Source organism: Anser brachyrhynchus (assembly GCF_964034855.1).
Source record: "Anser brachyrhynchus genome assembly, chromosome: 22".
Taxonomy (NCBI): Eukaryota; Metazoa; Chordata; class Aves; order Anseriformes; family Anatidae; genus Anser; species Anser brachyrhynchus.
The window spans coordinates 7008565-7036210 of record NC_137715.1 but is presented as its reverse complement, the minus strand read 5'-3'; the positions used below and the strand labels follow the sequence as shown (position 1 = coordinate 7036210).

The 27646-nt window shown below is 62.0% G+C and overlaps 2 protein-coding genes and 1 long non-coding RNA gene across 9 annotated transcripts; 2 read left to right on the top strand and 1 right to left on the bottom strand.

The window, feature by feature from the left end:
- Nucleotides 1-183: 183 nt before the first annotated feature.
- NMT1 (N-myristoyltransferase 1) lies at nt 184-18269 on the bottom strand. Of its 2 annotated transcripts, none has more exons than XM_080564705.1 (12): nt 18135-18269; nt 11041-11152; nt 9672-9816; nt 7217-7335; nt 6453-6544; nt 5677-5793; nt 5042-5212; nt 4509-4617; nt 3350-3520; nt 2932-3099; nt 2289-2426; nt 184-527 (listed from the first exon to the last, which is right to left on the bottom strand). In XM_080564705.1, the coding sequence occupies exons 1-12, from the start codon at nt 18260-18262 to the stop codon at nt 507-509; spliced, it is 1491 nt and encodes a 496-aa protein (XP_080420831.1). In that variant the 5' UTR covers nt 18263-18269; the 3' UTR covers nt 184-506. The 2 variants fall into 2 exon arrangements, with proteins under 2 accessions (XP_080420831.1, XP_080420832.1); XM_080564706.1 differs by lacking the exon at nt 18135-18269 and adding an exon at nt 12604-17740.
- On the top strand, nt 18200-26814 carry DCAKD (dephospho-CoA kinase domain containing). 6 transcript variants are annotated; one of them, XM_080564709.1, is made up of 6 exons: nt 18350-18686; nt 19473-19764; nt 20832-20949; nt 22836-23039; nt 25140-25227; nt 25765-26814. In XM_080564709.1, exons 3-6 carry the CDS (start codon nt 20838-20840, stop codon nt 26048-26050), a joined length of 690 nt encoding a protein of 229 aa, XP_080420835.1. In that variant the 5' UTR covers nt 18350-18686; nt 19473-19764; nt 20832-20837; the 3' UTR covers nt 26051-26814. The 6 variants fall into 6 exon arrangements, with proteins under 6 accessions (XP_080420837.1, XP_080420835.1, XP_080420836.1 ...); XM_080564708.1 differs by lacking the exon at nt 18350-18686 and adding an exon at nt 20317-20398 and having other exon boundaries at nt 18820-19764; XM_080564711.1 differs by lacking the exons at nt 18350-18686; nt 19473-19764 and adding an exon at nt 18200-18334.
- On the top strand, nt 21048-22602 carry LOC308181421. The gene is made up of 2 exons (XR_013941458.1): nt 21048-21848; nt 21964-22602. It is a non-coding gene; the product is annotated as an uncharacterized lncRNA (long non-coding RNA).
- Nucleotides 26815-27646: the final 832 nt, after the last annotated feature.

Below are 27646 nucleotides of genomic sequence, written 5' to 3'. Positions count from 1 at the left end.
AGGAGGAACCACCTTGCTCGTCTGCTGGGGCGGGATGCGCGCAGCTCTGCGCAGGGAAAAGCCCGGCACGCCAAGCCTCCACCTCCATCAACCCGGCTTCTCGTCGAGAAAAGTCAGGGTCCAGCGACCAGGTGGTGACCTTCCGCAGATGAATGCGCTCGTGTCAGTTTGGAACAGGAAAGATTTAAAATATATATAATATATACTTTTATTATTCACCCGTTAACTCCATTATACGCCAATCATGAGCTAGTTTCAGCAGTTACATTCCCTTGACCACGTCTTTACGAGGATGCAATTAAATCAAAACAAAGGAGACCACTGCCGGCACTGGGGGAGCCGTGGCCGGCACTGCGTGACACAGTCGTTAAAATCAGCCAGTGTCTGCGTGGCTGGCTCGCTTCCACCGCTCCGCACGCGGCTCCGGTTTTGGCAGAAGCAGCGAGGGCAGCCCCTCTGCTGGGCCAGGCTCCTCCGCGGCGCTGCGCTCTCCTCGTCGGGTTCGCTTACTGCAACACCAGTCCGACCTGGGGAGCCAACGGAGGAGACGCAGGTCAGGAAGCGCCCGAGCACGAGCGGCTTCAGCCCCAGACCCGGCTCCGGTCGGACGCAGCTCCCTCGCCACACCTGCTGGGAGGGCTCTGCTCCGTTCGCTACCGGCGCTAGGATATTCGGCTCTGGGATATATCACGCCTGCGTGACAAGCCCGGATGGTCTGCGAGAGCGAGGACGGCACAGAGCCGTACAAAGCGCAGAGCTCCAGGGCTCCAGCAGCTGGGGTGATTTGATTTGCTAGTCAAGGTTATCTCTGAGCTAATGACAATAGATTTGGGAGAAGCTGCTTCCTGACAGGTCCCTCTGCAGGCAGCTGGCACGCTGGGTGCTCCCTGGCCGCTGCAGGATGGACGTGCTGGTGGCTGTCCCAGGGATGTGCCTGCAGCGCAGGGACGGGCTCAGCCCCAGGCTCCAAACCCATCAGCGCTCTCGGCGAGGGGAGGAGTTGCTTAAGCCCCCCAGCAACCTCCGAGAGCTCTTCAGAAGGCTCAGCGACAGAGCAAAGCTGCTTTGAAGAGTGTGGATTTGTAACCTGCGGGTGCAGCGTGACTCAGAACCGCTGGGACAGCAACCCAGACGCCTCAGCTGGAGAAGGCCACAGAAATACTTAATTCCACGCATTAGTCAGCCTGTCGGACCTCACACCTCTGGCTACCTGTCTGCAGGGCTCTCCTGATTTCTGGGTGGCAGAGACAGAAACTGGCTTCACCAGCTCTGCAAACGGAATCGGAGCCCAGAGAGTGCCTGAAGCATTCATCAGCCGTCGCGATGCAGCACGGACACGAGTGCTGCACAGTGGGGCAGCTGCTGGCTCTCTGGCACCGGCCTCTCCACAGCTGTGAACGGGACGGATGCCGAACCACAACGCCTTCAGGGTGGAGATGCTGCCTAAAATGGCCCAGGGCAGGCATGAAGCCTACGGGCACGGCTACAAGCACCTGCAAGTGCTCAGAGTGGCGGGGTGGGGAGCAGGCTGCTGGCCCCGGGGGCACCGCGGCACCCACGCTGTGGGTGACCACGCTTGCAGAGCCCCCCATCATCATCGTGGGGTCCTGCACAGCATGACCCGACGGCTCTCAGGAGCGCCTGTTCTCTCCAGGGGGCTCTCGTTCATCGTGTCCCTCCGTGCCATGCCACGACAGACTGACACACAGGCTCCAGGGCTGCGCGAGGACACCCGGCCCTGCGTGGGCTCATGGGGCACAGCAACCACCTGCAGGCTATGGACAGGTGACTGCTGCAACCAGCGGTGTTACGTCTGTTAACTTGCAGCCCTTTGCCCCTTCACAGCCATAATTCCCCGTCTCCTCTCTGTACCTTGCCTCCTTGCACAGAGGCCAAAAGTGCAGACGTGTGTGGGGTTAAGGACCCTGAACCACTCTGGTGCTGCACCAGTGCAAACGTAAAATGGGCCTGGGGAGATGGGTGCTCTTCCCCAAGGACACCTCGGTGCAGACACACTGGGGATGGTGGAGAGGAGCGCGTGGTGTCACGAGACTCGTGTTACTGAGTGCAGCTTTGCACCGGACAGCGGCTGGCCTGGGAGCAGGCGTGTGTGAGGGCAAACCCTTGTGCTCGCACGGCGAGGACGTGGCAGCCCGCGGGCAGGATCCCAAGGATCCCTGCAAGGCGAAGAGGCAGCGCCCAGCACCGGCAGCCTGTTCATCTCCCTGGGGGCTCCCTGGGGACGAGACCCCGTCCCGCACGCTGGCTGGACCCCACGAGGCACTCACCTTCTCTGGTGCCATGCTGGGACACTTCCAATTGTACAGGTAATACTGCAGGTTCCCGTCCCCGATCCCAAACTTCAGCTTCTCCAGGAAGGTTTTGTTTTCCATGAGATCCAGTGCATTGAAGACGTCGAATCCTTTCTGCAGAGGCAAGACAAGGCCATCAGCCCGGCCTGCTTACACGCTGGGCAGCATTCCTCCTCCGTGTGTGCTGCCTGCCCCCTCTCTGGCCCAGCTCTGCACCCCCAGAAGGAGGGAGTGAGGGTGCTGGGGATGAGCGTGGCACTGTGTGCCAAGTTATACCTGTATATATCGCCATATATCTGCAGATATCAGATATATTGTATATATCTGTAGATATATGGCAATATTGTTTGCTCTAAGAACCGAGTGGGCACCCTGAGCTCAGCTCAGCGCCGGCTGCGTGCCCTAACCTGGCAGGCTCAGGCTATTTGGGTTGCAGACCCTGCAGGATTTGGCTTTGCACAGCCCTGGGGGGGATGTACAAGCCCTACCCCACTGCCAGCCCTCCCCACAAACCCAGGAGCAGCCAGGCGAGAGGAGATGCTCGTGGGGAGCCGCCCGGTGCCCCACGGCCCCGCTCCCGACCTGCCCGGCCCCGCCACGCTGCTCCGCCAGCGCTCACCGACTTGGCGAGGATGAGAGCATCGCTCATGAGGTCAATGAGAGGCGTCTTGGTGTGAACGTTGTAGAAGGAGTAAGCAGCTTTCAGACTCTTGTGAGTTGGGTGGTTCATGATGGTGGAGGGCAGCGTGTAGAAGCTCAGGAAGTCTGTCACCTCCCCTTGGGCGCTCTAAAAACCAGAAGTGACACCTCTGTGACACCGCAGCACGTCAGAGACACATTAAAGCCTGCTTAGAGCCTCTGAGGGGCTTTGCCAGTGTCACTGTGCACATGTTGGCGCCACCGAGAGCTCCCTGCGAGCAGGCGTGGGGCAGCCCGGGATGGAAAGGCACCACCCTGCAGCAGCTCCCACCTCCCACTCTCCTCCCAAGGGAGCAGCCCAGGAACCCCCCGCCCCGGTCCTGTCCCTGCTCCCTCACCTCTACCACAAAGGTGTCGATGATGTTCTCCTGAGGTAAGAACCAGTGCTCCACCTCCTCTCGGCTCATGATGGGTGTCAGGTGGAAATGCTTCAGGTACTCGGTCAACAGCTTGTGCACTGCAGAGATATCTTTCTGCTCCATTGGCCGCAAGCCGGGAGTCTTGGGAGTCTACAAGAAGCGGGACAGATCATTTGCACTGCTTGTACGGTGGCTTTCACCTCCCCAGGACTCTCAGCTGCCTCAGACACGCAGCACGGAGATGCTCTGTGCTGAGATCAGCCCACCTGCAGTCCCACAGCCCCTGCCGAGCCCTCTCCCCCTCCAGGCACTAACGACACAAGATCTCTGCTTCCCTCCAGGTCTCTGCTCCCGAGCACAGCGGGGACAGGCTGGGAGAGGTGCCCCGGGCATGGCGGGGTGCTGCACGGAGCTGGCGTTATTTCTCATTGGACTCAATTCCTGCTCTAGGGTTGGGATTGCTCAGCAAAGCCCAAATGAAGCGGCGCGGGCTGTTTCTGGGTCTGGGTTTCTGCACGAAAAGTAGCCACAAAACAGCAGCTGCTGCCTTTGCTGACACGGGAGGCAGCAGACAGGAGCCATGTGCTGCCCAGCACTGAACCAGCGTTCTCCAAATGAGGCGAGCAGCTCTGACCGACAGAAGGAAGCAAACAAGGTCAGGGAAGGTGGTGGCAATTTTAATGCTTTGTTTTTCTTTTCTCCCATATCCAGCTGGGGAACTTCCCCAGCAGGACAACTGCAGTGACAGAGCCGATCAGTTTGACTGAAGAATGAGGGACTAACTCAATTCAAGGTCACTCCGAGGCTGTGTTTGGACAGATGAAGGCTGTCATATCTGCATTCTTGTTTTACTAGGACGACAGGATATGACTCACCATGAAATAAAAGATCACAGGGTCCTCTAGTTGCAAGAATTTGCCCTTAAAATGCAGGTACCCAGGCAAGATAAATAAAAATTAAATAAAGCCCAGTGGCTTGACAAAGCCATTTACGACATGAAAGAAACCCCAGTTCTCCAGGAAGAGGGCTGAACCTCAGCTGAGGTGGTTGTGTGCCTGATTCAGAGCCTCATCCCTTGCTCAGCAAGGAGAAACTCACGAGCTCTGCCTCCGCAGCTCACAGCCCTGCTGGCACCCACCTCGGGCAACCGGTAAAGCTTCATGGTACGTTGCATAGTCATGTTCCTGCTCAGGTGGGAGAATTTGACCTCGATGAGTTTCCGAGGATTCAGGGAGCGGTGCCAGTACCTGCAGAAACACACTCGCTGTGGGAGACTTGTTCTTGGACAGCGGCAGGCTGCGAGAGCACAAGGTTCTCGTAGCTGCCATCAGAGGGCAAGCGAGAACGTTGCGACAGCTCGCCAAGGGGCTCTCGCAGGCCAGGAGCTCCCGCAGAGCGAAACAAGGGCGGCCTGAAGAGCACGTGCTACAGACTCCGCTGCCTTGTGATAAATGAGCAGCTTAAGCAAAGCTGCTGGACTTAATCCCTGAAGGACACCACGGGGAGGAGAAACCTGGGCTGGAGCTGATCTGTCCTGCCCTGGGGAATCCCACACCTGTAAGTGCAGCTGTCCTGGTGCTCTGCAGCACACCACGGAGGGATCCCAGCACGGGAAGGCCTGCAGAGGTTTTCACTAGCCCCAAATCTTTTTGGAGAACTGGAGACACTCACCTGCAAGTCCCCACAGGCTTCGGCAGCACCACTCCCGCTGTGTAAACAGCCTGAAATATTCCCTCCAGATGAACCCGCCGCGTGATCTCACGGATCAGAACTGGAGCCACTCGTTTTGAGCGCAACTTTTTGTGGACGCACAGGAAGTTTATCTCCACCATCTTCTTCTCTCTTGGGAAAGAAACAACGCATAGCATGAAACCCAACTGCCCTGACCTGGGAGGATCAGTCCAATGCCCTGGGCAATTTACTTCCAGCCTCTTCAAGGCACAGAGGACTCAAAGCCCCAGGGAAGGCCAAGGGGCAAGGTCTGGCTTTGGAGAACTCTCCTTCAAGCTATTGCCCAAGATTTTCCCAGGAAATAGTCTCCATCCAGCCACGGAGGATTTCTGTAAGCCAGAGCTCTAAGCAGACCTCACTCGCTGGTGAGCCAATATCCCCCTTCGTGGCTCTCAGCTCCAAGACACCCTTGCACAGAACTTTGCTGCCCATCTTACACATTCCCCACCTTCTCCTCCAAGCAGCAAAGCATCTCCATGGCTGAACAGCGTAGAGCCAGCTCAGTCAGACTTCCTGGGCACTCCTGGGAATGTCATCAAGGGCCGGGATGAGAAATTCAACTGAGCAGCACTTACGTGTCATAGATGTGGATTGTGGCTGGAATTGCGCTGATAAAGCCGACCAGCTTCTTGCTGGAGACAACTCGGACACCGCAGTGCCACTGGGGCAACCAGCCTGGGGGACGCAGGGCCCTGGAAAAGAGGCGGTGGTCACGTCCCACCCAAGGTCCCCCGTGCACCTACTTCTGCCTCCTGCCTCCCTGCCTGCCCTGGGACGCTCTGAGTCCTGCCCCAGGCCACCAAGAGCCGTGGGTGTGCAGGCAGGAGGACGAGAGGTGACCGTGGTGTCACAGGGCAGGAAGGCTGGGATCCAGGGACATTCCTGCACTCTGCGGCCGAGGCCAGTTCTCACTGGCGACACGGGAGCAAATCTGTGTTCCTCGATTCATGAACGCCCTGAGGAAACAGCAGCTCAGCTGTAACAGGTCTCCAAGTGTTATTGCTGGCAGCATTACTTGGCAGTCACCTTCATCCTACAGCTCTGGGTCACTGGGAAGCTCCTCAGCTACCAGGATTTTTGCAGCACTCGAGGGACGAAAACAAAGAGGAAAAAAAAACCAGTTTGGGGCTCCTGTATCTCAAAGAAGCCAGAAGCAGGCAGGGCTGGGTGAAATCCCTCTCGCAGGGTACCTGGGACGCAGCTCCCAGACAGACGTGTGTGGTGACAGATGGGAAAAGAAGATTTTGGAAGGAGGTGAGAAGGGATGAGCAAAGGCAGCTGCAGTGCTATCACCGCGATCAAGCTCGCTAGCATCCAACACCCTCTGCTCCACGGTGGCAGTGCCACTCACCACAGCAGGAACTCGGGAGAGTAGTCGAAGCGGAACATGTTGTCGTCGTCTTCCACATAGTTCTCGTTGAGAAGCGTGTACAGCTCTTTCAGCTAGAGCAGGAGAGATTGAGCAGGTCAAGCGAGTCGGTCACCCATCGCCCCCCCCAGCTGCCCTGAAATGGGGCCCAAACACTTTTTGTGCGGCTGCAGAAACGGAGTTCTCGTTCTTCCCCATGAAGAAACCAGGCAAACGTGGCCAGTGTGGGACGAGAGCTAGGTGCGCGCTGGGGGGAAGTCAGACCCACCCAGCTCTAAGGAGATGCTGAGATGGAGATGTTGGAGTGGTGGAAGGTATGTGCAGCAGTCCAAGCACTGAACTGCTCACCACGTTCCAGAGACGCCCACCCAGCGACTGCGTGAGGGGACCTTAGCAATGTTTATAAATACCCGAACTGTGGGAGACAGAGGGATTTGGCCAACCTCTTTTCAGTGGTTTGTGGGGACAGGACAAGGGGCAGAGGCCACAAAATGGAGCACAGGAAGCTCTGCACCAACATGTGAAAAAACTCCTTCACGGTGAGGGTGACGGAGCACTGGAACAGGCTGCCCAGGGAGGTTGTGGAGTCTCCTTCGCTGGAGATATTCAAGGCCCATCTGGACGCCTGCCTGGGCAACCTGCTCTAGGGAAGCTGTTTTGGCAGGGGGTTGGACCCGCTGATCTCTGGAGGTCCCTTCCAACCCCTGCGATTCTGTGATTCTGTGTGCCGAGCCACCTCTACTCACCACGCCTCTATCCCCAAGGTCCAGGGCGTCCCAGGTGAAGCCTTGGGGCAAGGTGTATGGCTCCTGGCGGATGTTGTCTTTGTCTGGTTCAACGGGACCGTGGGTGTTCACCACTTCTCCTGCGAGAGAGAGCAGGGAGCCATGAAGACACTCTCTGCTCTTTGAGATCAAGTCTCCATGACACTCGTCTGACCAACAAGCCTCGCTTCCACAGCCTGGTCTCTCACCCTCGCTGCCGGTATTTCACCCGTCCATTTTGGGACGTGCCACGTGTTCAACACAACGTGGGCAGAGAATCAAACCCGCTCTTTCAAGGGCAATGGCAGAGCAAAGCAGGCAGCGGAGAGGAAGCGACCGAACTGATCAGAGCTTCAAGGCCACGGCGACATCGGCCGTGCCCGCGAGAGACACCGTGGTGCTCCAGGCCGCCTGCCTTCTCGCCCTGCAGCAGAGGAGCTCTACGCAGAGCTGTAAACACTCTGTGCTCATGCGCTGAGGATCCCACAGGCTTGCTCTTCGCAGACTGAGCCAGCCCAGCCTTTCTTAGCCGAGCACAACTTCAGCCTTCAGCCAGGCAAAGCAACCACAAGAGCACGGCCTTCCCCTTCTCCAAGCCCCAGCACCAGCCGGCAGTTTCCCATGATCTGCTCCTCCTTCCCCGCAGCCTCGGACGGTGGCTCTCTCCCTGCCAGCTCTGGCCCCTGCCATTTGGCAAGCATCAGGGCTCCCTTCCCACTGCGCTTAACTGAGAGCTGCCGCGAACAGGACAACTTTTGTTCAAAAACACTGACTCCTGAAGCGCTCGATTCAGCCAAGAGGTGTTGGTTAAAGCACCAGCTTTTTCAGAGATGTCAACACGGCTCTGCAAACAGCAGCATCGCTTGAGTGCTGCCAAGAGAAGCACACCCCACTGATTAGGAATTCCCTTAAAAAGGGATTTGAAAAGGTTTCCAGGCAATGGGGAGGCAAACAAAACCCAGAGCAAGAACTGCCCCCATCACAGCCGAAACAGGACAGGTTCCTGAAACGCTCACCCACGGCAGTGCCCTCTGTTTTGAATAGGTGCTGAACGACTCTGAAATCTGGCCCCAAAATGCTGCAGCACTTTTGCTACCAGACCCTAAATAGCCTCGTGCACCTAACGCTGCGTGCCAAAGTGCTCCTGACCCAGTGCCAAGAGACACAGCGTGACCGCCAGCCAGAGCGCGGCCAGCAACAGGCTGCGCTGGGCCTGTGTTGCGCCTCTTCTTCTCCACCCGTTTCAAGAAATGAAATCTCTTTGAAATTTCCCCCATCAGGGTTTACCGAGGCAGAAGTGATGTTTGCCACGTCAGGATCCTCTGGTGAAAGGGGCAAACACAAGGTCAGACTTTGCTGCCTCAGTAACCCCGTGCCCAGGGTATCTCACAATGGTTTTCCCAGCACGAGCACAAAGAGGGACCAAAGCTGAGTGTCACTTCCAGCAAACGGTCCTCTGAGAGCAAACAAAGCCTCAGACTGGTGCTGACAACATGAAAAGGGAATCGGTCGTGGCGTTTGCAGCAAGAGGGGCCGGACACAGCCGTGTGAAGTTTGTACAGCTAATTGCAGCCACAATAAGCTTCAGGGAAATCTGGACACCGTGGGCTTGGACCCGTTCATTAGTTCTCTGAAGCCCTGCATGGATTTTGCTGGGAGATGCAGGGGGGGAAAGAACAAGCAGAACGATCCCGGGCGCCACAGGAGCGCTGCAGATTTGCTCCAATTAGTTCGGGAACGAGCTTTCCAGCAAGGCAGCTCTGCGGCAGCCCGCCCCTCTCTGTGCATCTCTCTTCCTTGCAGGTCTGCTCAGCCGCTAAGCGCTCCTGCCATGCCGAGAAACACCTCGTTACCGACACCAAATCACTCTGACACACGCTGACAGAATCGAGGGCGGACTGGAGAAAGGGCTGGAGCAAGTACTAGAGGCGGGAGGCGCGGGCTGGCTGCTGGCAGGGGGACGAGGGCTCGGGAGCTGGGATTCCCCAAACTGGGACGCGCACCGCAGCTTGGAGGTGCTGGTGCTCGCCGTGTCTGTCCCCCCCTCTCCAAGCCTGAGACTTGGTAAGAGAAAGACTGTCAACACTTTGTGTGAAACTCAGCCACAAAGGGCTCGGAAGGTACATTTTAAGGCTAAAGAATGAGATTGAGGGATCCCAAATGGAGGAGGCACCAAACCAGACGTCTGAGGTGGCTGCTTGTCCTCCTGCCCCCCCAGCCGTGCGTGCGGCCCTCCTGCAGCAGGCTCTGCAGGTGGGGGATCAGTGCTGTTCATGCTTTCAAAGCCCAGACACAGCAGTGAGGGGCCATGCAAGGACTCGCTCGCTGGCCACAAACCCTCACAGCTCCCACGAGGGCTTCTTTGGACACAAGGACTGGTCCCCGGGGACCACAAGGCTGGACCACGGGGCACAGCAGGGCGAGGGGCTGCACGTACCTAGCTTGGGCACCGGCTGCGTGTCCCAGAACTGGTAGCTGCGCTTGCTGGCTTCCTCCATGGTTTTGGCAGGGCCCTGGCCTACAGAGAAGAGCTCGATGGCTTTTTGAATCTCCTGGATCCTCTCAGCAGGCAAAGAGTTGACCTGAGGGTAGAAAAGGGAGGTGAGAGGACAAAATGAGTACGCAGAGCAAGCAGGTCTGGGTTTCAGCTCCTCGCATGGGGAAACTGGGGCTGACCCTGCCTTGGTGCGCTGCCAGGAAGGGGAGATGAGGTTCCCTTTCCAGCCTACGTCTTCTCATAACCCCCTACCAGATGGACAAACCCTTTTAGGAGCCACCTGCCACGCACCTAAAGGTAGCTTCTAGGTGCCCCTGGGGCAAAGGGGACAGAAGACTAACCGCCTTAGAACGCGTGACGCTTGGGGAAGGAAGGTGTTGCGAGCGCACAGAGCAAACGCCTCTGCCTCACAGCCACGCAGCCACCCTGGGCCAACCCCCACGCGGCGTTTGGGCTTTCTGCGCTGTCTCTTCTCTCACTGCTTCAGCCCGTGACTCCCAGGTGAGTCACTGGGCACTGCGGGCCAGGACAACACGCAGCGAGGCTGCGAGGCGCGGCGCGGACAAAGGACGCGCTCCTCTTCCTCCTCCCCACCCGGAGCTTCAGCAGCTGAAGTCGCGACCCCAGCTCCTCGCTGATTCCCCGGGGAGCAAAGTCGGAAACCCTCAGAAAGCCCGAGGTAACGCTCTGCACAGGCAGACAGACAAAATGTTAGAAATATTCGGCTGACTGGGCTGACCTCCGGCGCTGGGGGTGCCGCCCCGGCAGGGACAAACCGTGCATGCCCCGAGCTCCCTCCCGAGGCGCCGAGCCCAGGGCACAGCCGAGAGGAGCAAGCCAGCCCCCGCTGTGCCCCCACTGCTGTTCTTATGTTAATTAAGCAAAAATCAACAACATCGGCCGGCGGCCAAGGAGGAGGAAAATGCGCTCCTTGTGCCGGCCGCGGGCAGGAGAGGAAGCTGGCAGGCGGCGGCCGGGCTCGGTGGCACAGAGCGGCGCTTCCCAGCCCTCCCCAGCTCATCTGGGGAAGGACGAAGTCAGAGGCGCCGGTCTGACCCCTTCCCTGCACCCGGCTTCGACAGCCACTGAAGGACCGCATTCACCCCGCGGCCCTCCCCAAACACCTCCCGCGGCGCTGGGAATTCCCATGCGCCAAGCCAGGCCGGGGAATTAAAGCTTCAGGGTTTTTTTTGAACAGCCAAGTGGCCGAATACAACAGGCAGCGTCAGCGCTGGGAGGCTCCTTCCTCGCCCTAAGCCACGTGGGAGAGGTTTGGGATGCTCTCGGCCACCGGGAAGGGGTCGCTCACCTTCACTGGCTGGTCCTGAGCCTGCTCAGGTTGGTCTCCTCCTTTCTCTTTCTTCCGTTTTGGTTTCTTTTTCTTCTTTTTGGCTCCGCTGTCGTTCGCTGGACTCAAGCCACTACGGAACAAAAGAAACATCATTGCAGCCTTTTACATTTATTTTTAAAGGACACTTACACGGTCTCTGAAGCTCTATAAAGAAAATAAAGGCTCCCTGTTCTGAATCCAAGCAAGCCGCCAGGAGAGGAGGGCCCCGTGTACGAGGGGTGCAGCCACAAGCACTGTGCCCTGGATCCCCTGAGCCCAGCTCTTGCTCGACGAACTCCCAAAATGGGACGGGCAGGAACATCTCCCACCCCGCGGGTTTGCTCGGCTGCCCGGCTCCGTGCGGGTCCTGCAGCAGGTCCAGCCCCGGGATCAGGCACTGCAGCAGGTCCTGGCTGAGCCCCACGGGGGGACCGTGGCCGAGGAGGCTGCAGCAAACTTCCCCCCACGTGCAGGGGCGATGAGCTACGGAGATGGGCGGTGGTTAAACTGGGAAATTATTTTATTGTAAGACCGGGACTGGAAAAACGAGCCAGGGCAACAAATTCTCTTCGGGAGCAGAGGGTGGGAAGCGCTCAGGCCAGGGCACTGTGGCTCTCTCCAGGGATTTGGGGCAGTCCCCGGCCGCGCAGCCAGCAACCGCCCCAAAGCCCCAGGTGTGAGCCCCTGCCCTGTGCAGGGCGCGGAGCCGGGCTCCCCGTGCCCGCAGCCAGGCCGGCGGCAACCCGACGTCGCGTGGGGACAAAGCCCGGGGGAGGCGCCCGGGTGGGAACTCGCCGGTCGAAACGGCTGCAGAGGGACCGAGCCGAAGCCACATCGCCCGCAGAAGAGGGTGGCACAGAGCGGGGGCACCGGCACCCAGCGGGCTCCGCTGATCCACGTGCCCCGGGTCTGCCCCCTCTCCCCTGGCCCTACTGAGTTTGGCTAAAAAGCGACCGTCCCGTTGCCTTTTCCATTTTCACGAAGGACACCAAAGCCCTCGAGTGGAGCTGGAAAACCAACCCACACGGAAAATCCTCGCTGAGGACCGCGGAGGCTTCCCGGAGAACTTCAGCCCCCTCACGTGCCCTGGGGCTCCTGCCTCCCCGCCACCCCCGGGAGGTCTCCGGGCCACCCTCCCGTCCCCACCTGCCTGGGGACGCCCCGTGCGCGTCGCGGGCTTCGGCTCGTGGCAAACCTGGAGGCACCAACGGTCGAGAGCAAGCAGAAGAGCTACCTCTGGGACTCGACCCCCGTGCTCTCCCAGCTCGGCGCAGGCAGCAGCAGGCGAGGAGCTGGAATTTCTCCTCCCTTCCCTCGGGCTGGCTGAGGCTGGCTCCGGGTGCCCCTGGTCCGAGCCCTGCCCCAGCAGGGCCACCCGGAGCGGGGTGCCCAGCCCCTGGCCTCCTGGGGAGAGGTTCCAGCTGGAGAAACCCCGCAGCTGATGCCCAGAGATCTCTCCACATACGTGGACACCGTCCTCGGTGGGAGGACGTCGAGCAGCTCCCCTGTCCGTTAGCAGCTCCCCCAGGCACAAAGCCCCACCTGGCGGCACAGATCATCACAAGGGACGTGCGGTGGCCTTCAGCACGCTGCCCTGCCCTCGGTGTCCCTAGAAGCACGCCTCAGCCGACCCGCTCCTCCTTCCTCTTCTCTCCCCAGCTCTTCGCGCACGTCTCCAGGGACCCGGCCCAGCACGTTTCTCGCCCTGCGGATCTGAGGCTGCCTCCTCCTTGCAGCCCCAGCACGCCCGCAGCGCTGAGCTGGCCCGGTGGCGGATGGAGACCCTCCGGAGCCGTGGAAACCCCCCCGGTGCGGCTTCTCCCGGGGCGCCTCAACGACTTTACCAAGCAGCAGATAGCGGTGAACAGGGCGGAGCAGAGAAAGGGAAGAAGAAACACGCTGGAAAGCATGCTGGAGCAGCATCCAACTATTTCTCTCGGAAAGGCCAGGAAAAGGAGAGAGCCAGGCGGGGGAATAAGGCTTAAAAAAACCCTGGACGGAGCAGCAGGGGAGCTTTGAAAGCAGGGGAAAGGGGAGCGAGAGCTGGGCTTTGGTGGTGAAACAGCCAGAGCCGGGCGCAGAGCTGCCTGCTGACAGCGAGGCTGCTTGCGTTGAGCGCCACAGAAACCCGATGTAATGTGGAGCCATCGCCCCGGCGAGGCAGCGACCTGCGGCTCGAGGATGTCTCTGCGCCACCGAGCAGCGCCCGGGGCCGGGCTTTCTTCGCACGACTGCAGACAGCGTTTCCCCGGGGGACGATTCCTGCGCACCGGGATCCTCCGCGCCCGGGCTTTTCCATGTTCCCCTGACGCCGCGAGGCCCCGCGGGCCTGCTCCCCGTCCTCCTCGTGTCCCGGCGTCGCGCTGCTCCTGCGGCACGGCGACCGGGCCCGAGGCTGACGGGAGCCGGGTGCTCGGCGGCTGCCGCCGAGGTCCCGGTGAAACACCAAACCTAACGCCACCGCGACCCGCTCCCGGAGCTCGGCACCTCCCGGACCGCTCCGGCAGCTCGGCTGTGTGCAGGGCAAGTGCCGGTGCGGAGAGCGAGAGGCGCCGGCAGCGCTACCCGCACGGAGACGGGCAGCGTCGGCTCGCGAGCACGCGGAGCCGTCGGCCGCCCAGGGCTGCTCGCTGCCTCGCTCGGCCAAAGGCAGCTCGCTCAGCGCCCTCGTGCTCCGCAGGAGCGTTTCGAACGCCTGCTCCGGCGGCTGAGGAGAAAAACTCGGCTCTTCCCTCTGCAGAGGTGGGCGGTCGGGGGCCGTGCGCAGCGGTCCCCGCAGGGCGCGCCTCACCTCTCCTCCCGGCGAGGGGAAGGGGCTTTGCCTTTGCCCCGGGAGCGTGTGGTCTGACACGACAGCGAAAGTAATTACAGCAAAGCGGCCCTCACACGGCTATCGATCTCGGTGACAGACGCGTGACGGGTTTTTTAACTCCCCGCACAGCCCCCGGCGGCGCAGGGAGGTGCTGGCGGAGGGGGAAGGACGGCGCCGTCCCTGCGCAGCGCCCCCCGGGGCGGCTGCACCCGGGTCCTGAGCCGGAGAGACGAGCAAAGCCGACCACCGTGCGGACCGCCAGAGCCGCAGTAAATACATTCAGCTGATTTCTGATCCGTTCCGATACCCCGGGCAGCGGAAGGGGGTGTGCGAGCGCATCCCAGTGCCAAGGGAGACGGGTGCGCTTTCCCCGGTGAGCGGTGCTGCCGCGCTAACCCCTCACGTCGGGGCGCCGCGGGGGTCGGAGGCGACAGACAAAACCCTCCTGCCTCCTCCGCTCCCGCCCGCCCATCCCTGCGCATGCAGCCGGCGTCGCCTCGCTTCATAAAGCAGAGCTGCCAGGTCCAAACTCCCCTGCTAATGAGCTGAGCCCAGGACGATATCGCTTTACCGACACGGCGGGCTTTCAGGTAAAAGCGGGGAGAAAACCCTCCCTGATCTATGAGCAAAGCTGTCGTGACCAGGAAGAAATCAGGGCGGACTGAAGCCCCGCCAGCTTACCCTCGGCAACGCTCGGGGGCAATTTCCATTTTCAAGTCCATTTAGTAAACCAAACGCCCTCCTCTTTACCCGCCGGGGGCCCCGCACCAGGGTCCCCAGTCCCTTCTGCGCCCCCCAGACCCCGCCACGCCCTGCGGCAGCGCCCGCTGCGGGTGCCCGGGGCCCGAGCTGCGACGGCCCCGAGTCCCCGCTAACGGCGCGATGCAAGGCGCCGGGCAGCGGGTGCGGACGCCGTCCTGCCCTGCCACCTGCCGAGGAGCAGATAACCGTCAGCCCCGGGCGGCTCTGCACGAAGCCCGTGGCGCTCCCAGCCTTTCTCCGCTCCTATCTCCTTTCTGACCCGAGCTGCTCTGGCAGATAAAGCGGGTGGAGGAGGGCCCGCCGGCCGCGTTAGGAGCTATCTATCCCGCCCCGACTTGCCAAGCACCTGCGGGATCTCTCCTGGGGGGCTCCGCCACCCCCTGAGCACGGAACCCGGTTGCTCGGTGCTTCGGGCGAGGCGCCTCTGACGCCATTTCCATCGCCTCTCCCTGCGCCCACCTTCCCCCAGGGGACGGCTCCTCCGGTCAGAGGAAAAGGAGCCCCAATTACTTTCTGCACAGCAGTTCAGACTCACGGCCCGAGCTCTCTCCAAAATTGGCCCTCGGAAGCCCCTCGCTTAACTTCACCCGGCTCGGGGCCGCTGCCCCGCGCAGCCCCGCTGGAAGCCGGCCAACGTCAGGTGCGCCGGGAAGGCGCTCACGCTGCGTTTCCACGGCTGAAAGCTTTCTTCTGTCCCGCATCGCGAGGGAAGCCCGAGGGGGAAGAGCTCAGCGCTCAGCCAAGCCCTCTGACCGTGCTCGGGCTGCCCGCAGCCCCCTCGGCTCCCAAAACCCAGCAGAAGCTGAGTGGCGAGGGGGGGGCTTTGAGACCGGGGCTGGGGCTATTTGCTGTTGCGTGGGCGCTGCCGCGATCAGGGCCAGATCTTCTTCCCTCGCACGGACCGAGACGTCGTGCTCGTGCTCTCAGCCTGCTTCACACCCCGCCTAAGAGAGCGAAGGGGTCCAAGCTCTGCCGGCTGTGCCTCCGAAACCAAGCCGGAAACGCCAGCTTTGCTCCATGCCGTAAGTCTGCAATTCCTCCCAGGCACGGCCTCGCAACCAGCAAGGAGGCGGGCGAGGAGCAGCGTCTGCCCCGCGTTTAGACACCGGCGAATCCCCCCGGCAAACCCGCGGCTAATCGGGCGCAGCCGCACGCGGGTAATCCCCTTAGGCTGCGGGGCAGAGGCAGGGCTGGAGCAGGAGGGAGGCCGCCCGGACGGCGGGGACGGCACGGAGCGGGGCGCGGGGAAGCACAGGGCGCAACAGCGCGCGCCGAACTCGCTTCTGCGTGTCGGCCCCGGGGAGGCTGTCTGGGAAACATCCTCCCGTGGGGTAAGCCGTCAGCCCGGGCAGGCTGATCGTCCTCCCGTGGGGAAAGCAGGGGCAGCGAGGGCGAAACCAGGGCTCCGCAGGGCCGTTTACCCACGAGCAGAGCCATCGCCCCGCGGCCGTGAGACGGCTGGGACCGCCCGGACGTCCGCGGCACGGAGCGGCGGGAGGGCTTGTGCCGAGAGGCCGCCGCCACGCTGCCCCCACGCAACGGGAAGCCGGCAAACGAGGCTGAGGCTTCGGATCTGGAGCAGCCGTGAACGCAACGCCCCTTTCGCGCGCAGGAAATTAGGACGAATACGAAAGCGCGAGCCTGTGCTGGAAAATAAACCCGGTCGGCTTCGCCAGAGCTGTGCAGCCACTTCCCAGCGCTGACACGGGCCCGGGGCGGAGGAAAACTCAATTCCTCTTTCCTGTCCTTAAAAGGAAAGGACGTGTTGCTCTTGCTCTGCGATATTTTCGTGTTTTTAAATCCCAGAGCCAAGATCTGGCGACTCTCGGCACGAACTGGGCACTGCCAGGGGCAGGACTCCAAGCAGCGCTCTGCGAACCCGCCCGGGAAATTCCGGCTGAAATCAGAGCTCCCCGTCCCCTGCTGTCCCCGTGGGCCGGGGACAGCGTTCGCCCCGTACCAGAAACACGTCTACACCTCGGCGCAACGGGGCGATAGGAAATCCACAGGACTGACAGGCGTCAGGAAAGCAAACCACAGCCTCTCCTGCTTGGCCTTTTCTCCCCCCGCGCAGCTCCGCGGCCAGAAGCCTCGGTGGGGGACGCGCTTGCTCGCGAGCGCCCAAGTCCTCCTGGCTATCAGCAGCCCCGCCGTTTTAAGGTTATTTCCCAAGTTATCGGAGCTGGGAACTCCGCAAGCGTATTTGTTACGGGGACTGCCAGCTTTGTGGTGCTCCAGCCCCAGCCCCAGCAGGGGCAGGAAGCTGCACCTTAACTCCCCGGGCTCGCAGGGGGCGCGATGCCCGCAGCGGGGCACGACGAGCGCTCCACCACATCTCTTCCTGGCAAAGAGCAGCCTGAACAGCCGGACTGGGGGAAATAACGGCGAGAAAGCTCATCCAGCAATAGTGATTAAGCACCGTGTCTCCTCTCTGCTTGGATCTGGTTTCCGCAAACCTAATCACGTCAGGGGGAAAGAAAAGAAAAATCTTCCCAAGCACGGCTAAACCTATTAAACCGAGACACGGTGCCACACCCGGGAGGCAAATAAAATACAAATGCACATCTGTGCTGTCATAAAGAAGGCCCCGGTAATATTTCTTGGGTGACCTTTTATTAACTTCGGTTACCGGACAGATGACATCAGCCGCTGACGGGGAGAGAAAAGCTCCTCGGCCAGCGGGGCCGGGCAAGCGGCAGGAGCGGGGCAGAGGCACGAAACCCTCTGGAAGCGTGCGGCGAAGCTTCGGGGCGGCGCTGTGCCCGCTGCCTACGGGGCAGGCGCGGGGACGCCGCCTCCCCTGCACGCCACGTGCGCCTCGAGGCAGCTCGGTGCCTCGCACGGCGCCGCGGGCACGGCCTTGGGGTCTCCCGGCTCCCCTGCTCCTGGCTGCGTGAGCCCCTCACCGCTTGGCTCGGCCCCCGGCCAGCTGCCTCCGGCTGCCCCCACGCCCCAGCCCCTGGGCAAAGCCCTGGGCGCTGCCCCGGGGCCACGGGGGGCACGCGGGTGACGAGGGGCACAGGATGCCGCGGGGACGGCAGCGCGAGGCCACGGGATGGCGGTGGCACCGCCGCAGGGTGACAACCTGCAGGCCCCGGTGTGGCACTGGGTGACACAGCGATGATGGGGGGGGGCGGGGAGGACCGGGGGGGGGCTGTGGTGGGGAAAGGGGGACACGGGGTGGCACCACTCCGGGACCAGCACTCGGCTGAGGGCGGCCCCGAGGCTCCCCAGCCCGGGTCCCGTCTCCCATCCAGGCCACGGACGCGGCCGGACCTGCTTAGCTTCGGGACACGCTCCCGCAACAGGAGTGAATGGGAGCCCGACGGCCCGCCCCTCCCTGGGCGCGATCGACAGGCAGCTCGGCCAATCGCAGTGCGCGGCGCTAGCCGCTGGCCAATCAGCGCGCGCGCGGGGCGGGGCACCGCTCACTTCCCGGCCGCTGCCCGCCTCAATGGGCCCGGCGGCCGCCGCGGCGGGCGGCCCGGCCGCCGCTCACCCCCGGTTCGAGCCGCGCTCCGCCTCGTTCTCGCAGTCGCTGCAGTGCTCGCGGTCGTTCTCCTCCGCCGGCGGCCGCTGAGGCCTCGCCGGCGGCCGCCTCGCTGCTGTCTCACTGTCGTCCGCCATCTTGAAACGGGGCCTCGGCGGCTGCCGCGCCCCCGCAACAACGCGCGCCGCGATTGGGCGGCGGGCCGCGGGGTATGCCGGGAGTCGTAGTCCGTGCGGGCAGGCGGGGACGGGGCCGGGCGGAGGCTGGAACTACAACTCCCATCAGCCTTCGCGGGACTCGGGGGGGGGGGGGGCGAGCGCGGCGGCGGCGGAGGAGGCCACCCGGTGCCTGTCTGGTTCCCGCGGCGGAGGGGACCCCCCTCCTCCGTCCCCTCCGCCGCCCGTCCCTCGTGAGGGGCTGCCCGCCCGCGTCCTTCCTGACGGGGCGGAGCGGTTCCAATAAGCGCGGCGCCGATTGGCTGGGAGAGGGACGGCGCTTGGGGACAGCCAATAGGCGTGCGAGACACTGCGCTGCGAGTGAAGCCGCGCAGGGGGGCAGCGGGTGAGGGAACGGTGGGCGCGGGGCTGGGAGCGGGGCGGGCGGGGGCGCTGAGGGGAGCCCTCGCGGCAGGGCGCTCACAGAAGGAAGCGCCCCCTGTGGCTGCTCCGTCCCTCCCCCGGCTGCCCTCTCGGCCTGCCTCCGGGTCGCGTTGCCTGGCGGAGGCCAGAAGCGTCCCGGAACCGGGGAATTTGGGGCAGAAACCGGTGGTTCTGGCGCCTGCCTGCAAACACCCGCGGGAGCGGGGCGGCGGCTGCCCGCGTGTGCGGTTCAGTTCTCGGTACACGTTTATGCTCCGTGCCCTGCGGCGTATAGCCGCGCGGTGTCCGCCGAAGGCCTGCTCCGCTCCTCGAGCTGCGCCAGCCCTGCGCGCTGCCTCAGGGGGTGTACGAAATGCTGCCAGAAAGGGCTGGCCCTTACCCCGCCGTGGCGCAGGGGCGGTGAGGGTCCGACCCTCTGTGACAGCGCGCCCGCTGCGGCGCAGGGGAGGGCTCCCCGTGGGGCCTGGGTCCTCGCGTGGCAACAAAGCCCAGGGTTTACGTCAGCCTCTCGCAAGGCACTGCTGTGTATCGTAAATGCCCTTTCTGATTCCCTTTGAATTCCCCCTCGTTGCTGCTGGAGTTAACCCCATCCGTTTGCCTGGCTCCTTGGAAGGGAAAGGAGCACGCGGTGCTGGTGTGCGCTGGCGTCGGCTCCCGGCAGCCACGGAGCGAAGCCGCTTTGCGACGCTGCTGGCAGGTGCTGCTGGCTTCCTCGCTTTGCTCCGACTCCTGGTTTTTCCCTCTGCAGAATTGCCTCCAGCTGCCGCAGAACACGTCCAGCCCCTTTGGTGGACCTGGGTCCTCTTCGTAGGACCAAGTCGTGACAAAGGTGTCTTTTTCTAGCAGCGTGGGAGCAGCGCTGCGTTCTTGGGATGATCCGCCCATCCTCGGCAGCCCTGCACAGCCACACTCCTGCCTTTAGCGTGGTCCCAACAGCCTTTTGTGGGGGCCCACGTGGGCAGTGGGTACCTGGTAGCCGTGTTCTGAGTTCTTGGAGCTGGTGCTGAGGTGTACGGAGAGAGGAGTGACACAGGAGCCAGGTTAGGCAGAACAGGGGCTGCCGTCGGGGTTGGGGCAGGTGGCTCTCCAGGAGGGGTGGCGGGAGCTGGATTTCCTTCGTCTGGCCAAGAGGAGGCCGAGGGGTGTCCGAGGGCAGCCGGTGACTCCCAGAAGGGCGCTGCCAAAGACGCGGAGCCAATTCCTGCTCAGCGGCACCAGCTGGGAGCAGCAGCCACCGCTGGGGCTTGGGAGGCTCAGGCTGGGCACGAGAGCTCGTGCTGGCCCGTGAGGGCGTCGTGGCCCTGGACGAGGTGCCGTGAGGCTGCGGGCTCTGCCCTTGGGGGCTTGCAGGACTCGGCTGCACCAGTGAGAGCTGCTCGGGGTGAGCAGGGTGGTCGTAGGGTCCCCCCCCCCCCGGCCTTGAGGCTGTCGCAAGCCCAGGCTGTGCGTTTAGTGCCGCCCTTGTGAGTGGACAGACACGAGCCCGACGCACGGAGCCGTGCTGCCGAAGACGGTGCTGGCTTCCAGGTAACGTGGGGCTGGGATTTACTCCCTGGCTGCCACGCTTTGCGTCCCGATTATGTCGGAGGCAGCTCATCTCCTCTTACGGCCCATCTGTTGAGATCAAGCAGCGCCCTCGCTGTCAGCCCTCGTGTCTGTGGGCTGAGATGTTGGGTAAGTTCTTCCCGTTTGTCACTGATTCTGGGTCACCCTCGGCAGCCCCGCTGGAGATCTCAATGTCCTGGGGTTCGGGGTGCTGGGGGTGAGGCTGTGGCTCGATGCGCGGGCGCTAAATGGGAGCAATCCCAGCGAGTCGTGGGGAGCTGCAGGTAGCCCGGGTGCAGGAGCTTACAGCTGGCTCAAACCACACGTCCCGAATTCGCGGGGCCCGGGGAAGCCTCGTTTAACCCGGCTGTTTTTCAGCCCCTGAAGCAGGGGCGCCCTGCGCAGAGGGGTGCCAGGCATGTAATAAGGTCTCGGCGCCTCCCTGGAAGCGTGTGACTGAGCTCCGAATGGAGTCGCCTGTTCGGTGTAAGCGTGTGGTGCGCACAGCGTGAACACAGCAGCCGTGGCCTGGCGCGTTCTCAGCTCTCTCTTTCTGTTTCAGAGCACGATGTTCCTGGTCGGACTCTCGGGTGGAATCGCGTCGGGGAAGAGCACGGTCGTGGCCGTACTCCGGGAACTGGGCTGTGCCGTGATTGATGCCGATGTTATTGCCAGAGAGGGTTAGTTGTGCATAGCTCATCTTTCTCCCCGAGGTTCCCCTGACGACTGGGATTGATGCGCGGTGAGGCGCAGACAGCAGAGGGTGCTCTGGGTACGTCAGACACCCGTTTCCCTCCGATTTCCCCGGTCGATGAGGATGTGCGGAGCGGCTGTCTCGGGGGATTGGAACTGGGATATATTTCTAATCAAAAAAAAAAAAAGAAAAAAATCAGATCATGTCCTAATAAGAAATGCCCCGGGGACATCTTGCCCTGAGTTTCCCTCTCCTGGAGCGCAGCGCAGTCAGCGCTCGCTGGCTTTGAAAGCCAACTCCTGGCGAAAGCAATGCGCTCCTCAGAGCGGGTTCCCTCGGCTGATCCGACTTCCTCAGCCCCAGGACACCCGCCCCAAACCTCGGTTATGTCAGGTGGGATCGCCGATGCTGGAGGAGAATTTCCCTCTGTGCTGGGCGTTGCTTTCTTCTTAACACAAAGATCGATCCACAGAATTATTTGTGCCTGAACGTGCTCAGAAAAAGCGGCTACGAATCTCTCAGATCAGAGGGAATTCGCTCTGCCCTTCCGCCCGGCACACCTGCATCTTGCTGCTCTGTTCGCCTTGCTACAGCGAAGACCCAGAAACCCAGACCTGTCGCACCGGTGGGCCTGGAGCAGAGCCCGCTCTCGCCAGGTGTGACGTGGGGCGAGCCGTCAGTGCCCCCGAGACGCCGGGGAGCGCAGCGCTCGCTTCCGCGGGGCCCGCTCATTCTGTATGCGCGAGGTCTCGGGTCTGCAGCGGAGGAGTGGTGCAGGTTGTGTCACGGAAACGCCTGCGCCGTGCTGCTCGTCGAGGAACTTACCTCGTAGCCCCTCAAAGCTGTGACGCTGCCGCGTCTTATTGCACCGTCATTCCCCTCGAGGTGTGGAAAATTTGCTAGAGGTGCTAAAAGCCCTCAGAGACCATAGGCAAACGCCACAGATACGCGGTGTCTGTGTTCTGCCAGTCACTTCCTTTTCCTCCGATTCCCTTTTTAGATGTCTGTTTACTACACGGATTTCACCCATACCGAAACTGCCTCCATGTGAAACTCCGATGGAGAAAGAAATCGGTCCTAAGGGCTTTTATTAGGTTGCCCTGAGGTTACAACCTGTGGCAACGTTCCTGGGTTTTTGAGAGAAAATTATATACAGGCTGTCGTTCTCCGTGGTTAGCCCCAGCTTGATCTTAATTATGTTTTTATTATTTCATCCTTTTCATTGGCGATTTTGATGGCTCAAAAATCCCGTGTTTCTGTAATGTCAGAGTCCCTGCAAATACCTGTTGGGAACGGATCTCTAGAAGGTTTCTGTTCGTGCTTGCAATGAATTTGGTGACTGAGGCTAACGACAGTGGGGGGAGAAAAAACCCTTAGTAACAGCCAGAGCCAACCGCCAGCGTGCAGCCAGGCTGCGTTCGCCTCGTGTGAAGTTTCAGCTGAAGGAAACCAATCTCTTTAAGATCCCCCCCGCTCAAATCCTCGCCCTGCCCGCAGTGGGAACAGGCTCGGTCCCGTCCCTGCTGTGACAGCGAGTCCCTCGCCCGGCCTGCTGACCCCTAACCCGGGTCGTGGCGCTGAATTAATGCCTGCAGGGCGCTTCGATCTCACGGCTGTCAGACCTCGGAGGCACCTTGGGCTGGCGGTTCTGCGGACGGGGTTCGTGCAGCACCGCTGCCAGGTGGCTGCGAGGCTGCGGCGCCGAGCCGCGCCGGTCTGGGCTCGGCGCGCGCTGGCAGCCAGATGCGCTCTCTGCCGAGGAGAACGAGCGCGGTTATTTAATGAACAAAACCCATTTGAGGCCGATCGCTGATGCAAACGCTGGCTGTGCCGCAGAATTGTCTCTAACCTCCGGCTGTTTAATGTTATCAGTGGTGCAGCCCCGCTTGAAGGCCTACCAGCAGATAGTGCGCTGCTTCGGCACCGGCATCCTCTTGGAGAGCGGCGAGATAAATCGCGAGGCTCTAGGAAACATTATCTTCTCCCACCCGGAGAAACGGCAGCTGCTGAACGCCATCACCCACCCCGAGATCCAGAAGGAGATGCTGAAGCAGGTCTTGAAGTACTTTGTGCTGGGTAAGAGACCGGGCCGCGCGGCGGCCGGCCCCGCTCGCTCTGGCTTCGGTGTTCAGGTGGGGAGAGGGATGGGGAAGGAGAAGGGAGCGGCGCTGAGGGACGGCCGTTGCGCTCTGCCGCCCGCGGCCTTTAGCGCCGGCGCTTGGAGGATTCGCTCCTGCCCTTCCTGCCTTTCATTGCTGCCCTTCGCGTCCTTCTTCTGTGGTGTAAAGTGCATCTGGAGGGCCTGAGCGAAGCATTGTGAGGCCTCTTCTGAGATTACGTGCTGGATAATGCCATACCTTCCGAAATGGCCAAATGTTATCCCCCGCTCCCGGCCTCTCTGGGCTTCGATGAAAGCTGCGAAGCGCTTTTAGTCCCGATAAGGTGAGAAATGGGCTGACAGCTGTGGTTTCCAAAGTCCCCCCTTCTTCCCCTGATAAATATAACAAATACAGCTGTCAAACTTGGTCTAATCAAATGCCAGATAAGATCACCAGCTGTTTTGGAGGGCTCCGTGTAGACAGAAGGATGGCTTAATAGAGTCAGACTGGTTCTGCGGAGCTTATCAAAGCTGAGCCGTCTGACAGCTGAATGGGCCCGCGCTGGGGCTCCGCGGGGCCCCGCTCCCCGGGGCCGAGGAGGAGGAAGGGGGGGGAGCCCCGGGCAGGGAAGCTGGGAGCTAAACCGTGCTGGAGTTTCGAACCCAGGCCGCGGATGCAGAAGGAAGACGCTGTCCTGCCCCTTGGCGAGAGCGCTGCGTGTGTTCGGCAGGCTGCTTTGTCCTCATTAGTCAGGCTTTAATGATTTGGGATAGCTGGATGCTGTCTCCGAGGATTGCTTTGTAAGGAAAGCGCTATTGATCAAGCCATAGGGCAGCAAGAAGTCTCTCTGTCTAGAGATGCTGGTAAAATGGTGGTTTGCTGGATGATTACGCCTTTGTCAAGGCTTTCGCTGCCGCGGGCAGGTCGGTTCGGGAGCGCTGGCTTGGTTTGTGAAGCCGAGACCCCGGCGAAGCTGGAGATGTCCCCGTGGCCGGCTGCGTCCGAGCAAACGACCCGGGGAAGCGAGGGCCCCGGCACACGGCTTTCCCCTGCCCTCACCAGCTCGTCCAGGCTGTGCGGCGCCGCCCCGACCGCCCCAAAAGCTGCTGTAGGAGCTTGGGTTCCTGCAGGCGGGGGAGCAGAGGCACGCGGAGAGGTTGGGGTCGGCTGCAGGGCCCCGGAGAGTGGAGGCTCACGGTGACGGGCTCCTCTTCGCCTGCTCCATCCAGCCCCGAGGCAGGCTCAGCTCTCCTCTGCCCACGCTGTCCCTGCTGTCCCCGGCCGTCCCCGTGGCTCAGTGCAGAAGGAAGCCCGGCGCTTGGTGCCTCTGGCACTTTTCATGCCCAGCCCGGTCCCGGGGTGCAGCCAGGAGGGGTTTTGGGGCTGTACGCGTGGTTTGGGGGTGTTTTAAAGAACCTCGGCCATGTTCGGTCAGATATTTGAGAGCCTGGCAAAGGGCGTGCAGCCGGCATCAGAGGGACCCTGGTGTGAGGTCTCCGGCCCTGGGGCTGTACCCGAGGCACGCGCCCGTTTCAGCTGCGAGAGGTTTGCAAGGATTTCCTCGCTCCCCTTGGGAAAAGCGGGGCTGCTTAGCTAAAGCTTTCCAGAAGGGGAGAAAACTAAGCTGAGAAATGAACTGGGAAGCCTCGGCTTAAAAGTCTGTAGCCTGGCAGAGACTTGGAGAGCCGAAAGAGAGAGGAGCAAATTGTGCTGTGGGCACTGCTCCCCGGGAGAGGCCGGCAAAGGCGCTGAGGCTGCCGCTCTTGCCAGCAACGCACAGGCGCTTTCATTTGAGCTTCTTGTTTCAGCTCCTCATTATATTTCTGCAGCTTCACCTTTGGTCTGAGATCATCCAGGTTAGGGTTGTTGGTTTTTTTTTTTTCTTTTTTTTTGCTGTGGAAGCTCGGAATTGAACCGTTTCCTCCCTCCGAGAGGGATGAGGGCAGGCGCGCTCTGCTCTTCCCTGCGGAGCAGCTGTAAAGCTCGAGCAGCTGTGGCTGCGCTGCACGTGCGGAGCGAGGGCTTTGGGAACTGCGAGTGAGACTGTTCCTTTTGGCGGGGGCTGTCGTTTCTGCAGGCTACCGCTATGTGATCCTCGACATCCCCCTGCTCTTTGAGACCAACAGGCTGACGAAGTTTATGAAGCACACGGTCTTGGTTTACTGGTAAGTGCCACGCGAGCCACGAGAGGCCCAGGACGCTGCCGCCTCTCTCGGAGGCTGGGGGGGGGGCTGTCCCGCCCCTCCCCTGCCCCCCGGTGCGGATTTGGCCGCAGCCTCGGCGTGGAGCCGTGCCGCACGCCGCCTCTGCTCTGTAAGCGCAAGAAGCAGCACCTTCCTTCATCCTAGCGGAGGAGTGCCGGAGTCTTCCTACTGAGGTTTCTCTGAAACCTGGCACCGGCGTCATGGCAGTTGCTGTCCCTGGGCCTCGCGCGAGCTGTGCCCTGTCGGCCGGGGCAGGCTTTTGGGCACCACCCTGCTCTTATGGGCCAGGGGAATGCCAGAACCACGCAGCACAGCCTGCCTGGGCAGCGGGGTGGCAGTTGCTGTGCTCGGTCCGCGACGAAGCAGGGCACACCTCTCTCCTATACCCCGGCCATTTCCCCTCGTGCCCAAGACAGACCCCGTCAGCACACGGGGCCGGCCACGGACCCCTTTTCCCTCCCGTGCCCCTGTCTCAGCGCCGCCTTCCCGCCCCGGCAGCGACCCGCAGACTCAGCTGTCGCGGCTGATGAAGAGGAACGGGCTGTGCCAGGCCGAGGCCGAAGCCCGCATCGCCTCCCAGCTGCCGCTGGACGAGAAGCGCAAACTGGCGAGCCACGTCATCGACAACTCCGGGGACCGCGAGAGCACGCGCCGGCAGGTCCTGAGGCTGCACGCCCGGCTGGAGGATTCCCTGGACTTCCTCTGGGCACGGCTGGCGGTGGGAGCGGCTGTGGCTGGCCTTGGAGGGCTGGTGTACCTCCTCCTCCAGCACTTCCTCTCTTAAATCACCTTTTTTAGGGGCATTTTTTTTTTGTCTTTGAAGGGCCTGGATTTCCAGGTTTGAAAAGGGCAGCGAAAGGCCACCTGTTTTAATGAGCTTTGCCAGCTGAATGCAGACAGGGGGGTGAGGTGTCTCCTCGCAGCCTTCCCAAGGTGAATACGAGTTTTCTTCCAGCACCGTCTCCCGTCTCCTTTCATTAAGTTCCAGCTCAGGTAGTTGCCCACCAGCTGTCTGTGGGGCGGGATGGCTGCCCCTGGAGGGGACGAGGCCCTTGTTTTCCCCCTTGTGGGCCTCAATGGTGGGACTTAGCCTGCAGTGAAGTCAGGCACTTCAGTGTCCCCTGGGGCAGTCCTGGGGGCTCTCAGGTCCTGAGGCCGCTACCAGGTGTCCCCAGGTTGGTCCCCTCCTAGTGCACAGCCCCAGCTAATCGGAATTTAGGTGGGGGATTTCCCCTTATTTCCTGTTAAATGTGTCCACCCGCATGGGATAGGTGCTCAGCTGCCTGCTCGTGGTCCCTCCTGCCCCGTATTTCTGCAGCGTAAATAATCCCGTGGTCATTACTTGTGGGTCACCCCTGCCGAAGGGGGGTGATGCTGAGGGGCTGCTGCATCCCTGCAGGGGGCTGGGACCTGGGACCTGCCTCGGGAAACGCGATTGCTGCTGTTGGAGTTCGCCTTCAGCGGCTCCCTGGGGGGGGGGGAGAGCACGAGTCTGGGCAAAGCGGGTGCGGGTTCTTGGCGTTTGTTTTAATAAAGCACCGAACAGCAGACGGTTCCCCGAGGCTCTGAAATCTCCGGGCTGCGAGCGCTGCTCTTTCCTGGCCGGCTCCCAGGTTGTTCCTATGCCGGGGCACGGCTGCGCTCTGTAAAGTTCACCGCGTGCGAGCAAAGCTTATGAGTGCGCTCGTGCTTTCGTGATGCTGAGCCCGGTCCTGGTCCCAGGGAGCTCCACGGGCATCAGCCGCAGCGCCAGCTTCCTCGCCAGGCTCGGGGCTCGGCCCCAGGTCTGAGCTCTGCAGCTCAGCTCTGGGCTCCGGGCCATGGCTCGGTGTTGGCTCGGGGACTTGGGGTGGTTTTCTGAGGCTGAGGTCGGTGCTTTGCCCCCGGGGAAGTCGTGTCCTGCTGCCGCCGGCGCGTCTGGGTGGTTTTAGGACGTCTGGGTGTTTTGGGGGAAGGTGGGTGCTGAAGTGCTGGGGACTCGAGGCTCTTGCCCGCCCCTGCCTGCGCGCAGTGCTCTTTGGGCTCGCCCCAAGACCCTGCAGCGTGCTTGGGCTCTGATCCACCCCTCAGCTCAGGGGCACGGCACAGTAAGTCACTGTGCCCCGGTGTCCCCAGCGCCAGCCTCAGGCACGGGCACCTTTCCCAGCGTGTCCCAGACCCGCCCAGCCCGTGTGTGCCCTCGTTCCCCTGTCCCCAGCCCAGCACCTCGGCCCCCAAGCCCAGCGGGGTGCCCCGGGGCCTGGCTTGTTTGTGGGGCTCTGCTGGTCCCCGAGCCGCAGCCCTGCCACCGACGGCTGTGGGAGAGCGTCCCCAGGCTGGGGCACCTGGCTGGGGCACCCCGGCTCGTCGGGCAGCGCTGGGAGGAGCCGGTCACAAGCAA